Source organism: Mustela putorius, unplaced genomic scaffold (genome assembly GCF_011764305.1).
Source record: "Mustela putorius furo isolate JIRA1106 unplaced genomic scaffold, ASM1176430v1.1 tig00003858_pilon_pilon_pilon, whole genome shotgun sequence".
Taxonomy (NCBI): domain Eukaryota; kingdom Metazoa; phylum Chordata; class Mammalia; order Carnivora; family Mustelidae; genus Mustela; species Mustela putorius.
This window is the reverse complement of record NW_025422010.1, coordinates 7482874-7499400: the sequence shown is the minus strand read 5'-3', so window position 1 is coordinate 7499400 and position 16527 is coordinate 7482874. Positions and strand designations below refer to the sequence as shown.

Here is a 16527-nt window from a genome sequence, read left to right as displayed (position 1 = left end):
CTGCTATAAACATTCGGGTGCACGTGCCCCTTTGGATTTTAGGCCACTTCTTAACAAGTCCTTCATTCAGCATTCTGAGTCTGTAAACTGGCTCAGGCCTGGGAGGTGATTGAGGGGCCCTGACTCTGGATTGGGGATTCAAGTCAGACTTTGGTTCATTTGACCTACAACTCATCCGTGTATACAGATCAAGTCAGAATTTAGTACACTGCCTATATATTTCTTCTAGGGACAACAAAAACAGCAAGACAAAGGTCAAGTTCTCTTCAAGTCAGAATATTCTGATTACTGCTTTGACTCCACTGTCTATTATGGTAACCACACCCACCTTGGCTTGGGCAATTAAGTGGGCCATTTGGTGACAGGGACCCAAATATCCCCATTGTATTTAAGGATCCCAGTCAATGGTAGCAGTTTCTACTGTAATATTTGACCTACAGGGAAGAGCAACCACAGAACTCTTTGAGAATTTTGAGGGTCTTCTCACAAATTTATTTCTCAGTTGTGGAGAACCCATGTGTCCTCTGGACCAGGTGCATGAGAGGGTCTTACATGATAAATTCACACTATTATTCCAATCCCCCTAAGCCTTTGAATCTCTTCCACTATAGTGTACCAAGACAAGTCTTACATTACTTCATTTAGCGTAGGTCACCTTTTTGTCCCTGTTCCAGCCAACCAATCAACCACATCAACAGAGCCCTTTCTAACCCCTAGAGAAACAACACTGAATCCAGAATTTCTTCTTAGTGGTTCCATATGAATAAATTTGGCAAGATCTAACCTTATGTTTCTTCATTATATTATCCTATACCCTTAAGCTCCCATTCCTAAATATGTTCCTCAAACTTCTGTCTGTATAAATTGGAAAACTCAGTTCTTTTGGATTTTCATGAATCATACTTTGTACTTCACCTTGAAGAGCATGCTGGAAACTGACTCTAGTTACAGGACTGGAAACAAAGTGGAGATGGCAGACAAATCAGCAGTGTCTGCAAGAGGAGAAAGAGACTGATATTTGATCTTCATTCTCTCCTTCTCCATCACTGTAAAAGAACCATCTTCCCCCATTGTTAGCTGAGCTCATTACCAGCTAAACTAAAGACATTTCCCAGATTTCCTTGCAGTGGAATTGGTAAATAATATTATTAAACTCAAGCTAATGGGATCTGAACAGAAGTGATTCATGCAACTTCAGGTTGTGTCCTTAGAAGATGAGGAAGAAGAAGTGTCCCTCTAAGATGTTTATTTCCTCCATCCTTCAACTTGATGTAAACATGGGAACAGACTACCTTCAACCCCAGGGATGACTGCAACACCTGAAGGTAGCAATGATGATTTCCCCATGTAACATCATAAAGCATAGTTAAATATCTTCTTTCAATCACCTACACCTTGACTATCATGTGACAGATATTAAGTTTATCTTATCTAAACTTCATTAGCCTGAGTGACCTGTATTTTAAAAAAAGGACTTGCAAAGAATAAAATTGTCTTTGATTGAAACTGGCTGAAAGGGTCATCTATCCACTGGAGAAAAGAATCTACTTGCTCCCAGGAGAAGAATACAAATTCCATGTGTGGATAACCAAGCACTCACTGTATGGAACAGAATGGTTCCAAGAGTGGTTTGCCTGATTTGACTGGGGTAAGACTGGAATGTAACTGCTGCTGACAAAACCCCCACGATCTCCAGAATCAATTCTTGAGAGCTTTGAGCAGGCAAAGTCACACCTGGCCCAGCACTTGGGCAGGATGGAAAGAGGCCAGGAGGCCAAGATGGAGGTCTGAGGTTCTCTAACACTATAGGACATGCAGAATGTGAATCCAAGACAACCCTCTGTTGAATGAGATGAAAGATTACAGAAAAACCTAGAGGAACATCTATGAACAAGATATTTTATTTGCAAAGCTCTTGCACCTGAGGGTCAATGTCACCAACAGTATCAATGTAACTGTACAGGTCAGGAAGAGGAAGGAAATTCTGCACTGAGCTCATGAGAGCTGGCTGTAGGGGGAGGATAAGAAGCTGGGTGTTGATCAAACCAAGTCTAAAGCAAGGAGGAGGCAGGGAATGAATGAGAGAGTTCACAGTTGGAAAAAATACAGGAAAATCCATCTGAGTTTGGGTAATAGAATAAATAACTCCTTAAGAGAGCAGTTAAGGCACTAACAATGAAATTTTCAAAACAAGAAAAAAGAAATTTCCAATAGCATCAAAAACAATGAAATACTTAGGAAGAAATTTAATGATGAAATACTAAGAAGATAAAAGATATCTATGCTGAAAATGACAAGATATTGATGAAAGAAATTAAACGTGACACAGATAAACGGAATGGTATCCCGTGTTCATGGACTGGAAGAATTAATATTGTTAAAATGTCAATACTGCCAAAAGCCATCTATAGATTCAATGCAATCCTTATGAGATTCCAACAGCATTGTTTACAGAAGTACGTAAAACACTCCTAAAGTTTATAAGAAAGCAAAAAAGACCCTGAATAGACAAAGATATCTTGAGAAAGAGCAAAGCAAGAGGCATCATGCTTCTTGATTTCAAGTTATACCATAAAGATATAGTCATCAAAACAGCATGGTATTTGCATAAAAACACTCAAAACAGATGAATAGAACTGAATTGAGAGTTCAGATATAAACCCAAACACACACAGTCAACTAATATTTGATAAGGGAGCTCAGAATACTCAATGGAGAAAAGACAGTCTCTTTAATAAATGGTGTGAGAAAAACTGGATATTCACATGTGAAAGAATGAAACTGAACCCATATCTTATACCACTCACAGAAATTAAGTCAAAATGATTAAAGACTAAAAGACAAGACCCGTAGCCATGAAATTTCTGAAAGAAAACACAAGAACAAATTCCATGACATGAGATTTGGTAATGAATTTTTGGATGTGGCACTTCAAGCATAAGGAACAAAACCAAATAAACAAGTGAGATTACATCAAACCAAAAATTTTTTGCACCGAGAAACAACAACAACTACAACAACAACAAAGTGAAATGACAACCTATTAACATCCAAAACATATAAGGAACTTTACAACTCAACAGCAAAAAATCAAATAACCCAATTAGCAAATGGGAAAATAACCTGGATAGACATTTTTCCAAAGAAGATACACAAAGGGCCAACAGGTACATGGAAAGCGCTCAACATCACTAATCATTAGGGAAATTCAATTTAAAACTACAGTGAGATAGTATCTCACACCTATTAGAATGGCCATCATTAAAAAGACAACATAACAAATGCTAGCAGGGATATGAAGAAAAGCGAACCCTTGTGCCTATTGGTGGGATTGTAAAATGGTGTGGCCACCATGAAAAACAGCATGAAGGATACTCAAAAAATTAAAAATAGAAAAACTATATCATCCAGCAACTCAGCTTCTGGGAATATATGTAATGATAATGAAAACACTAACTCAGGAAGATATCTGCACCCCCATTTTTATAGCAGCTTTATTTACAGTAGCAAAGACATGGGAACAACCTAAGTGTCTATTGATGGATGAATGTATAAAGAAACATATATATACACATACCTACACACACAATTGAGTATTATTCAGTCATGAAAAATGAGGAAATCCTATCATTTGCAACAATATAGATGGATCTCAAGGGCATTATGCTAAGTGAAATAAGTCAGAGAAATACAAAACAAATACTGTAACATTTCACTTATATGTGGAATTTAAAATAAAATCAAATAAAATAAAGGCAGGGGATAGGAATCAGGGGAATTAGAGGAAGTTGGGCAAAGATACAGCCTTTCAATTGTAAGATGTAGAAGTATTAGAGATGTAATGGACAGCATGATGGCTACAACTAACACTGCTATGTGACATACAGCAAAGGTGTTGAGAAGAAATTCTCATCATGAGAATTCTTCTCCTTCATTCTTTTCTTTTTTCTGCTCATTTTATGGTATCTATATGAGAAGATGGATGTTAGCTGAAGCTACTGTGGTGATCACATATATTGCGATATATGAAAGTTAAGCCATCATGCTGTGTGCCCTTCATTTATACAGGGATGCTTGTCAATTTTTTCTCATTAAAACTGGAAAATAAAAGTAAAATAAAAATAAAAGGAGAGAGCAAAGTCTTAGCAACACCTTCACCCCCAGATGACTAGTGAAATTGTAACAGAAAGCGGGAACTAACCACATAGATAGATACAAAAGATCCATTCTTCTTTATAAAATGTATCTAAAATTTGGAATTCGCATACCAAAACGTTTAAATATGTCCATCCATAATATCCTCATAGAAGGCAGAATCGTGCCTACAAGTTCAGCAAAGAAGATCATTCAAAAGTGAGAACTGGAAAACTTCACCATCCTGATACGATAAAATGAAGCAAACAAAAAAAGTATATTCTGCAGGAGACTTTAAATGTATTTTTTAAAAAAGATTTTATTTATTTATTTGACAAAGAGAGATTACAAGTAGGCAGAGAGAGAGGGGGGAAGCAAGGCTCCCTGCTGAGCAGAGAGCCTGATGTGGGGCTCTGTCCCAGGACTCTGAGATCATGACCTGAGTTGAAGGCAGAGACTTAACCCACTGAGTTGCTCAGGCGCCCCTTGAAATGCATTTTTTTTTTAAAGATTTTATTTGTTTATTTGACAGAGAGAGATCACAAGTAGACAGAGAGGCAGGCAGAGGGAGAGAGAGGGAAGCAGGCTCCCTTTTGAGCAGAGAGCCCGATGCGGGACTCGATCCCAGGACCCTGAGATCATGACCTGAGCCGAAGGCAGCAGCTTAACCCACTGAGCCACCCAGGCGCCCTAAAATGCATTTTTAAGGACTATTACATGTAGCTTTTCAAAAATCTACCAATAAACAGAAAAGATACAAAAAAAATTCTTATCACTCTTAAATTTTAAAAATGATTTGGCTAAATAGGCCATGCCCATTAGATAATCATTGGGGAGGCCACAATTATGAAATTGTCAAAAATGTCTAATGTGCTCTTTCCAAAGATCCTATGTATCCTCCTTCTTGATCCTGCCATGTCCTGATGGGTCTGAAAGGCCAAGTGGAGGATCTGGTGAATGCGATAAGCCTCATATACACTTATCTCTTACAGCCAAACATTTTGAAAATGTTTTCCAATACAGTTTTGTGTTTAGCCTCAATTCAATGATATACTTGTTTTATTGTGTATACCTGAATCCATGTCCTCAAAGCAACTGTTTAAATCTACAGCTCTTACAAAATTTAATTTTTTATATTATGTATATTGTATAATCATATTCTTCTTAATCAATTGCTCTTAAATATCTAGATGTGCCTGTATTATTCTAAGTTCTCCTGAAATTTATGGGAAAATTTATAATATTATATATTGTTACTGTGCAACTTCTTATACAATTATAGTAGCATAGGAACTAAAAGGAAAATGCCGATGTAAAAGCAGATAAATAAGTAAAATAATATTCAATAAATACTGTGAAAATGGTGGTATAAAGTCAGAAAGTCAAAAGTAAGCACTGGCAGCACAGGTGGAGGGAGACCTACTATTTAACCAGAAAATGCAATGTGCATATGTAGAATATAAAGCAAAACTGGTGTGAAAAATCCTGATAACTAAAAATTCTTCCACAACACACACACACCCACTTTCAATAGTGTAATTTGGTCATAGGAAGGTACAGAGTTGCTCTCATGTGAATCCCACCTACTCATATCAGTATCCTTATGACCCATGTCACTATCGGTTAGTCTTAATTTCTACCAAGACATTCCTCAAGCATCCCTGCTCTTCTGCTCATCTACATAAATGTAATAATAATACCTCCCACTTTGAACACTTGCAGAGTGTCAGGCACTACACAAGGTGTGCACAGCACTATTTCCCACCTGCTCAAGGAAGGAGACATTAAAAACTCCCTTTTACAGAAAGAAAAGAGAAGAAGTACAAACAACTCAATGATCACATAGTAAAGGGCAGAGCGAGGATGTGAACGGAGATGTCTGAAACTGCCAAGTCACAGCCCCTTTTCCCCGAAAGTGAGGTACAAAGCAGCCTGCTTATCACTGACTATGAGCAAGCATATTTTCCCTGCAAAGCAACACAGCCTATGCCAAACCCAGAGGCTGGACACACAGTTCCAGCTCTCACAACCCATCTAACAAAATGACCAAGTCCATCTATATTTATCAAATATATATTTTTTAATTTTATTATTTATTTATTTATTTGACAGACAGAGAACACAAATAGGCAGAGAGAGAAGGGGAAGCAGGCTCCCCACTGAGCAGAGACCCTGATGTGGGGCTCAATCCCAGGACCCTGAGATCATGACCTGAGCCAAAGGCAGAGGCTTAATCCACTGAGCCACCCAGGTGCCCCTATAAAATATTTTATTTCAGAATTAAACTATCTATTTCTAATCCTTCCCACTATTACTTTTCTCCTTTCCAAAAATGATAAATAATATCTATCTACATAAGACTAAGAAGGTGTAACAGAAAAAAAAGAACTTTGAACACTGTTAATGCATCCTTCAACAGCTGAAACCTCCTTCCACTGAGAGCTACAGCAGGGGCAAGACAGAGGGGAGACCTCCAATGAGGCATCATCTATAATTCTTTGAGTGTATGTCAGTGTGATTTTGAAATAACACATGCCACATAGGGAGAAATGTATTATGCTATAGAGAAAAAAATTATATTTAGATAGCTACACCCATACATATTTCAAAAGTAACACCGTGGCTTTGCTCTAATTTTTATCCAGTATCTCTAAAGGGAATTTTAGAAATTATTCCAGGATTTGCATAATTACACAAGTATGATTTTTTTTTTTTTCTCAGAACACTAGTTGGTTGGCTGATTCTTTTTGTGTGCTTTATAGTCTCCTGTTCTGCTCGGTTCTCTCCTAAGCTCTGGCCACTTTATTTAAGGGAAGCAAAAGGTAATGATGCCACTGTAATTCTGTTCTTCCTGGACCAATCTGTCCTGTCTAAGCCAGCTCCCCTTCCCTGCCCTGAAAATGGTTAAGTTGCCTCTTTAGGCAAGATGTTAGGAAATGCCAACCAGCACTGGAATGCATGGGTCAAGGGCATGTGAATTAAAATGGTCAATTCCAGTTTTGACCCAGAAATAGACTCAAATCATATACTTAAAGATGGGTGGGACAGTACAGTCATGTTAAAAGAAAAAGAGTGTAAACATATTTTTAAAGCACTCAATAATGATCAGATAGTATTATAATTATTAGAGATTTCATAATATAGAAGATTTTTGTCTGCCCCCCCCCACTATGTAGTATTTGTAAGAAAAAAGTCAGAATGGCTACTCAATAATCATAAATAATTCTGGAAATCTTTAAAGTACTCAGTTTCTGCTGATGTGGGAAAATCTGTCTCTGGATATTTATTTAGGATGGTAAACAACCATTTTATATTAGATCGTATTTTTATTTTGTGTTTAATGCTCAAGAGCCACAGAACACCTGCATTAAAAAGACCTGTTTCACTTCTCACTTCTCTGTGAACTTCTTTCTACAGGAAAAAAGAAAAACCTTATGCATCTATTTAAACACAATGACAGTTAATCTGAACATCTAGGCAAAATGACTAGAGCAGATCTGTGCAGAAAAAAATTCAGCATCAATGTTAGAGAAATGTTTTGTCTTGTTTTTAAATACACAAGCTTCTGCAAAGGCCTGGCTTTGAAGGTTGCCTTGCCCAGATATAAAAATAGATGGCTAAAATGTAAAAATCGATGGTAATGGCAAACAAATCATTGCACTCTCCATGACCAGGATATTACAGAAACCTGAATATTTGTTTTAGTAGCACCGTGGGAGTAGGCAGACCTGAAAAACCCTCCAATAACCTTGAAAATAACCAGTTCTTGATGAAAATTGAATGCCCACAACAGGCGACAGCAACCCAGTCCCTTTTTGTCCCTACAAGTACAAGGATCAGAAGGCGTCTGACAGTAGCTGGGGAGTGGGCTGTCTTTCCTAAGTAGCAGCCAACAAGTGAGGGGATTCTCGGGATCAGCCCTCTGCTCTTCCAGGGAGCTCTCGCTCTAGCTCTCTTGCAGGCAGGGGACGAGGTCCGAGGTCCTTGTGCTTCACGTTTCCTTAGGTCGGCTTTCCACAAGGGTGGGGGATGCAACAGGCTCCAGTCCGAGCTGGGGGCTTCCACCGCACACCCACCCACCCACCCACATACAGGTTAGCCTTCCTTTTGTTAGCCTGGAGGATGCGTGGGAATCCAGAAGAAGCCTAAGCAAGAAAGGAAAGGCGGCCCAGGACTCTGGAGCAAGTCGAGGGGCGAGCGAGAGCTAGCATCTGAGTCTCTGAAACCAGCTCTCCTTCCAGGAAGGTCCGGTCCCGCGAACTAGCCTCGGCGCGGGGTCTCACCGAGCGCCAAGGAACAAGTCAGAGGGTGGGAGTCAGAGGCCCAGGGCCGTGCGGGTACCCCGTCCTCAGGCAGCGTTCCAGGCTCCGCCCTGCACCCCTGGCAACCTTCGCCCAGCTCTGGAGTCTCCCGCGGGCGCCTCGGGCTTCTGCGCGCAGGACCTGGGAGTGCGGTGCGCCCCTGCCCCTCAGAGGCAGAGCTCGGAGCAGTCCCACTGATGGAAATTGCGGTGTAGACTACCAGGGATTAGACGGAATGACACAACCCGGGCCCCCGCAACCCCAGGGGCATCCCGGGCTGCCAGGGCCGATGCTCAGGGCGACGTGGGTGGCCAACAGCCGGTAATCCCTGCTGTCACAACACTCAGCTCAGACTGGATCGAGCTGGCAGCAGGTAACCACCTGCCCAAACCTTCCAACAGTCTTGGCGAGCTGCTACCCGGAGAGGAGGCTAGGAGGAGAAAGAGGCTAGGGTGGAGGAAGGAGTGGGATGAGGGGACACCGCGGAGAGAGGAAGAGAGTGCCTTCTGATCCTCGTGCCACTCCCCAGGCCTCCTGCTCCGTCCGCACGGACAACCGCAGATTGGCCCTCGGACTGAAAGCCCCTTGTAGACTCCTGCACTGGCTTCCACTGGGCAAACAGTAAACTGCCAGGCACGGCGCCAGGCGCTTCAGATACTCAAGACGATTCCCCAGACCGTATGTATGGAAGGCACCAGCACAATCCCGGTGCAGTTTTCCCCATGTCGCTCTCCTAAAGCCTTTTCCGTTTTGAAACTTAAGCAAACTGGTAGAGAGAGACGTCCACGTAAACTTCGAGCACGCTGCGCTCCTCACCTCCGGGCGTGGTTGTTAAGGATAAAGATGCTTGCAAAATGGTCCTGCCTCGAAACTCAAACGGCAAAGAAAGACCAGCACATGCGCCCCGGACCCCTCCGGTTGCCCGAGGCCGCTGTGCCTTCTCCAGGGACTATTTTCACCCTGAAAGCCTTCTCTGGCTTTCCGCGGAGGATTTCTGACAACTTAATACTCCACTACAAAATCCTTCCAAGTAGCTGGGATTAGCGCCTCCCTGTCGATTACTTGCACAAATAAAACACCTGGCACAGGTATGATCTTGAATCCTGAACCTCTAGCAAACTGCAGAAAGGTGGCTTTTTTCTGCGAAGGTCATGCTTTTTTGTAAAGGCAGCTGCTGCTTGGTAAAAGGTGTTCCGTTTTCTAGCTCTGGTGGGGTAAGCGATAAGTAAGGCGCTGTCAGTTTTTCCTAGAAGTGGGATTCAGGATAACAGGCACCTTCTATTACAAGAGCATCTCAGAAACTCTCACTCTAGGCAGGATGCCAGTCTTTAGACCAGACACCCAGTTGTTTTTAACGACCCGCTGGCCCTGCAGAAATAGTGAGATCGACTAAGAGTCGAAGACCCTTCCCTTAACCCTCAGCGATCCCAGGAGTCCCAGTTCGGCTCCCTAGCCCTTTAAAAATCTGTAAGGGCGGGCGCCTAGACGGCGGAGTTGCGTCTTGGTCCTCTATGGCCCCAGCATCCAGCGCTTTTGTTGTACCGGCTTTTGCGGAATAAAACAAAGTGAGCAACGCGAGGGTACTGTTTCCCTGCACCTTCTAACTTTTTCTCTTTTTAGAATGGCCAGAGTCCTTCCCTTCCTCCCTCACAATTTCTGGGATATGGGCTGGGGGCGAAATGGCTTCGGTACCTTCTGGGTACGCCAGGTGCTTTGCGTCTGCGGACGCGGGCGCAAGGGGACTCTGGTTCGATGCTGCGCTGTACCTGGGAAGGCAGTGTACGACCGCCTTCCAGGCAGATTGGCATCCCTCGTGCGCAAGTCAATACTCTACGAAAGAAATTCCACGTGTAACTAAATTCAACACAGAGTCTTGAGCACATGCCAGACCTGGCAGTCAGAACCCTGGACCGTTCTGTGAGACCCCAGTCGTGCGCCCCGGCGCGGGAAGTGAAGGAGCCCAGCTGTGGCACTGGGCAACAGCACGCGTCAGACTCCCCCTCTAGCCTCCCCAAATAACCACGGCTAGCGGACCGCACTCACCTACTGCCAGGCAGATGGGGAGCAGCAGCCTGAAGATGAGCCCGCACACCACTTCCGAGGCCATCGCGTCGGTCCGCCGAGTCCAAGCACAGGGGAGAATTTAGAGGTCCCTAAGACTGGGGCGTCAGGTCCATGTCCACCTAGGGCCTCGGGCGGCGGGCGGCTCGCAGCCGACCCAGCATCGCCTCGCAGAGGGCCGCCGCGCTGGCCGCCCCGAGGGCGCGCTCCCCGGGGTGTGGGCCGCCCCTCACTCGGCTCTCTCTCGCCCCTTGCAGGTCTCTCAGCCGCCCTTGGCCGGTCTCTCCTCGACGCGTCGCCGGGCGCTCGGCCTCCCCTAACCAGGCTTTAGGTAGCCCCCTCGCCAAGCGCCCGACCCCCCCACGACCCGCCCATGAAGTGTAGAATCCCCAGTCCGGCGGCGGTGGCCTCTTCAGCAGGGAGCCGGAGCCAGAACCCTGCACGGAGCACTTCGGAGGGTCCCGGGGGGCGGGGGGGGACGCAGCGAGGAAAGGGGCCAGGAAGGGCGAGTTGTCCTTTAGCCTGGCTCCTGGAGACGCGTCGCTCAGGGACGGGAGGGCAGTTTTCTTCGCGGAATCCCCACCGGAGCCAACGTGCCTCTGCTGCCGGCCGCCGGCCCCCTGCTCACGCAGGCTGCGGCGCACGGCCTTCGGCCTGGACTCTCGGAGCTGCCCGAGGTCCCGAACCGCCCCGTGGCAGATCGTTGAGCGGCGGTGCAGCTCAGCCTCTGCGCCCCACAGATTCGTGCGGGACAGACCCGGGTGGGAGCAGCAAGGCGCGCAGAACCATCCCCGACTGCACGGGGCTCGAGCTATCGGTCCGGGGGTGGCGCTGCGAGTCCCTCCTTTACTAGGAGGAATCGTGCGAGCGTGGGCAGAAATCAAGACGAAAGCACAAAGCCAGTGGGTTCGGCTCCAATTCCCTCCTCCACGGCCTCAATTTAAAAAAAATAAAATGAAAACCAAACGCCGTCCGGATGCCAGCGCGCCCCCCGCCCGCGGCCGTGCAGCCTCGCCCAGGCGGCGCAGCCCTGACTTCCCCGCGGGCGCGCACTTCTCTGCCTTCAATGAAACTTTCGAAGCCTCACTCCGGGGACGGGCGTGCCCACGGACCAATGGGACCGCGGCTCCGGAGCCGGCGCGCGGAGAGCCCGCCCCTGCGCTGAAGCTCTCGAGGCGGGCGCGGAGCACCGAGGCGGCGAGCGCGCCCCCACCCGTGGCGCCGGCGCGCAGGGAGAAGCGCGGCCTCTCCTGCCGCGTGGACTTTTAAGCGTCCGCTTGCCCCTGCTTGCGCCTTTCCACCGCTGCTGGCTCCACCAGACCTTCAGCCCTGCTCCGTCCGGTCATTTTGCGGGAAACAGAAGCCCCAAATCCTGGCATCCCGTCCACAGGGAGTGCCCCTGAGCTTACACAAACTCAGAGAATCGTTGGGTGCGCCAGGAAAACTGCACAGGTGTGGCACAAGAGTAGTCGGGGGCTTGAACAACTCTGTGGAACTGTCACTTGTGCCAAGTTCACGCGTACCCACTTGCATCGATTAAGAAAAATAGAGCCCGGAATCAATCCAGACCAATAACCTCTTGTGAAGTCGTTTTGAGAAGTTTCAAAGCCGAATGGGCTCTGAGAAATCCCCGGTCTTACCGAGAATGGGTGTGGGCGTTCAGATATGTACCCACTTAGTACATTCTGGAGAACTTTTCTTTTCTTTTCGCCTCAGATTTGTTTGTTCCTTGCTATGACTCCTGGGGGAAAGAGTATAAGGTTTCCCTTTTCTCCTTCTTGTTCCCTGGGTGAGATCTAGAGAAATCGGTAGCCGCTGGGAGATGCCAGTGTGTCCCGGTCCCTCACTTCCCCATTATCCAAGAATTGGGGAGATCTGCTCCTGCTGGAGCTCTGTTGAGATCCTCAGAAACAGAAGACAGATGATTTTCTGATCTGTAGGGAGGACCATTCAGAGTTGGGGTTTTTTCCACCAAGAGGATGAGAGGGAAGAATTTAACTTCAATCAGCACCAGCATTCTAGGCTTGAATTGGTTGGAGATGATAGAAAAATCTGCTGATGAAAATTATGTAAACCTTGCTTCTCTGTGTTAACCAGGTCTCCCTTCTTTGAGATAACAGCAAACTTGTGTTTTAAGTTCAGATGCCTTCCCAAATTTTGTGAGAATGACAAACTGAACCATTACTTTTTAAATGAAGACTGGAGGTAGCAAAATCTTGTGAAGATACCCCCAAACCTAGACCTTGTGTATACCCTGGAGCTCTGAAGAAGCCTGGATATCTAAACCCCAAATGTATTCATGAGCCTAAAAGTAGGGGTGGAGACAATAGGAACTTAAATTATCAGCAAATCACTGACTACTACCAAGAACTGTTTTGTGTTTTGCAGAATCTGCCTAGCATTTGGATGGATGTTCATAGATGGATTTCTCTCCCCACCCCCCACAACTTGTTTTGGACCTAAGAAGTCTCAGAGGCCTCCTGAATTTTAAATAGTATCACGTAACTATATGAATGTTCAGTTTTCTCTGAATATTTCCTCACATCCTTTCTAAGCTTTCCATACACCAGTCATGCAGATGCCTTCAAAATAACTAACACGGATGCTTAAGTTAGAAGACACAAGAAACCTAGCAGATAGATGATCTTACCAAATGTATTACTTGCTTTCTCTGCCACATTGTGTACCAATATGGCTGTTCAGTTTTTAAAGATGGTAAGACCTGGATCTCTTTTAGTCTTACCAGCACATGCACCTAAGGAGTTTTAATTGTCTAAACTATACGTATAAAGTATTTTCCATCTTGGCTGCATGTGACCGTCACCTGGAAAGCCCCGTATGGAATCTCAGTGCTCAGTCTCCATACCCAGAGATTCTGATTTAATCCTCCATACCCTCCCTTCCATGCCTATATTTTTGTGAAAGCTCTCATGTGATTCTCAGGTGTGCAGTCTGAGTAGACAATCACCGTCCTCATTTACATATCAGAATTCAGAAGATGTGCTTTAAGTTTTCAATATGGGCATCACCAAACCAAATCCTCCTTCCAGGGGGCTACATTTTCGTAATGGGGTGACAAATGCATATCAGTAACCAGTGGCATTGTCTTTATAAGGGCTATTTTACCCTAAAATTCACCTAAATTGAGAAGCGGTAGGTACCTAATACCTAACTTGTTTTTAAAGACAGCCTTGATTTTAAAGACTCGCTAGTCCACAAGAATATTGATCCCACTGGTCAGGACTCTAGCGTGGCTAGAGACCTTAATCCTCAATCTGAGCAAGAGACCCAGTATGAGGTAGAAAATATCTGGGGGGAGAAAATTAACTACATAGAAAACTCATTAACACATTATTTTGATAATTGATGAGTGCCTAAAGCACATGACCCCAAGTTTAGCACAGGCGATGAATTAAGCACCAGTCACCACATGCCTCTCTGCATCTATGTGGACAATCAATGCAACAGCTCCATTTGATCATTACAGAGAGTTTAGTGCCTTGGAGTCCTCTTCCAAGTTGAAGAAAGTCATAAAACCTACATGATATGCAGTGGGTTTAAACAGAGACAAATTATAGAGTGCTAAGCAACGTGTCTGGTGCATAGTAATCATTCAGTGACTATTCACTGCCATTATTACCATTATTGTAACTGTTGTCATCGCTATTGCTGGAAAACAAGGACTGGTTCTGTATTTCTGAGACTGTCACACTAAGCACAGTAACCTGCTCCCATACTCAGGAAGATGCAGGGGATCTAAGTAATATGTTTAAAAACCATGGCACAGTTGCATAATACATCATTTCCTAAGTGTTTGAGTTTTAGCCATAAACTTTGTGCCTTGCGTTTGTTTCGTCTTGAGTTTGGCCTTGTGTGGGTTTCATCTTACCTGTTTAGATATGATCTTTTCTGAACTTAATTTAATGCTACACTGATTAACAAAATCATTCAGAAACACCATCTTCAACCCTGGTGCTAATTTTCTCTAGCATGCTCACTATTCAAACACTACCCCATATCATGTCTTGCCCTATTTCATTTATTATGACCTCAAATGCTTTGTTAGCTTCTTTTGGAAGATCTCAGGGGTGGGTATCATCTCAGTCACGCTGCAAACCCTATTTCCCAGAGGAACATAAAGTTGTCAACCTGGCATTTTCTTCTCCCAGCAACCTCTGCCAAAATTCCTTGGTGTCATCTAGCCTTACGGAGGATGGGATGCCTGCCTCCTGCCATCCTAGAGGATGTCTTCTAGCATTGGTAACATGTTTCCCTTTGGTATGTATCCATACAACATTTTTAGATGTATCCATTTCTATGTTTTAATTTATAAGTCACAATATTTATTTAGAAGTCATTTTAGTTAGACAGACATTAGTTAGGAGGCACATAGTTTGGGGCTCCTATACTTGAAAAAATTTGGAAGCAGAACAGAAGTTTTTGCAACTTTTTTGAGCTGTAGATTTAATGTTTACAGTGGAAGTATTTTCAAGGTCCCTGTATTTCAAAAACCTAGATCACTTCTAATAATTTGTAAGAGGCATCACCGTGTTATACCTCTGCTACAGAGGTTATCCCCCTAATAGTCTTTCCAGGGTCATCTAAAGGGGAGGTGCATAAAACGTCTTATGCAGCCAGCAGACTGCTGATTTTGTGTCAAGAACCTTGAAAAATCGGCTGACATGTATAAGTGTTTTATCTTTCCAGTCAGATTTTAGGCTTTCAGTGCACAGACAAAATTTCATCCACAAAGCAAGGCATAAAGCAGGCTACACAGCCAAACATTGTTTCTAAATGAGTTGCATTCGATTTATTTGCTATTTATTTGCTTCCATGACACATACACACATGTCCAAACACACAAAATATCTATTACTGGGTAAGAAAGAGCTCATATGAAAATAATGGAGCATGTAAAATTTTACTTTTTTTTTTTTTTTTTTTTGCAAGGTTCACACATAAAGGAAGAGATTATAAACTCATGGGGAGGGTGTTCTGCCAAAGCTGATGACTTGCCTTGGGCACACAGGTCCCCAGATGGCTGACACAAACACGTGGAAACCACCATTCATTATTCACAGCCAATATCAGGAGCAGATTTTTATCTCAGGAGTTGTCTGGCTGTTTTCTGTGTATTTGCTTTTGAAGGCTTTGAAGAGGTTGCTGGTCTAAAAAGGCTTATCAAACTCTGGGGAGAATTTTTAAATGGGCACTGAAATTGAGGGGACAATTTAACAGTGAATTACAGTCATTTGAAGCAACTTAATATGCAAAACAAAAATCACGAGATTTTCTCTTTATAGCTCCCCAGTCTGTATCCTAGTAGATATTTATTAGTTAATAAATACACACTTCAGAATGATCTCAATTCCAATTATATGTGTTTAAACTCCATCAAGGTCTCTTCAATGGTCTTAGAAATGCTAATATTCTCAGTAAGCCTAAATAATTTTCATTCACTGGTCTTTTATAGAAGTTTCAGATATGGGTATGCAAGTTTTGGAATTGGCTCTAATTATTAATGTTAGCCCGTAAGGAGGACTCACAGAGCCCATTCAATGACTATTCAGTCCTCTAGGTGGAAGCTTCGTTCACTTACTCTCCTGCAGTGCCACCTTTCGGCTAAAAACATATTGAAAAAAAAATACAAGTACTTAAGTCAGGAAAGCAAGCAATTAGGCACAATCCACAAAGATCTCTTGCAGCCAAAGATACACTGATGGGCTCAGAAATACAGCAGGAGCAGAACCAAGTGGCTGCTGCCTTTATGAAGGAGCATCCTATCAAGACAGACATTAATCAAATAATTATAAATAATGAAGTAAACAATACACATGTGCAGAGCACTAAAGGGGCATTAGACATTAGAGGAGAGTATAAACAGTGAACCCAACTCATTCCTGGGGAGTTCCGGGAGGACAGATTCCCCAAGAGGGTGGGTTTATTGCAGTTTGGAGGGTGATGGATCCTCGAGAGGGTAAGCTGCATGAGGGCAGGGGCTTTGTCCTGTTTACTGCTGCACCCTCAGCAC

General features: G+C 44.0%; 1 protein-coding gene across 4 annotated transcripts in view; it reads right to left on the bottom strand.

Annotated features, from left to right (window-relative positions):
• PIEZO2 (piezo type mechanosensitive ion channel component 2) overlaps nt 1-10597 on the bottom strand; it is a 455796-nt gene extending 445199 nt beyond the window's left edge. For all 4 annotated transcript variants that reach the window (XM_045065366.1, XM_004742696.3, XM_013051380.2 and 1 more), the window contains exon 1: nt 10479-10597. In XM_045065366.1, the coding sequence (XP_044921301.1) occupies nt 10479-10542 (64 nt within the window). In that variant the 5' untranslated portion in view covers nt 10543-10597. The remainder of the gene's footprint in view (nt 1-10478) is intronic.
• Nucleotides 10598-16527: the final 5930 nt, after the last annotated feature.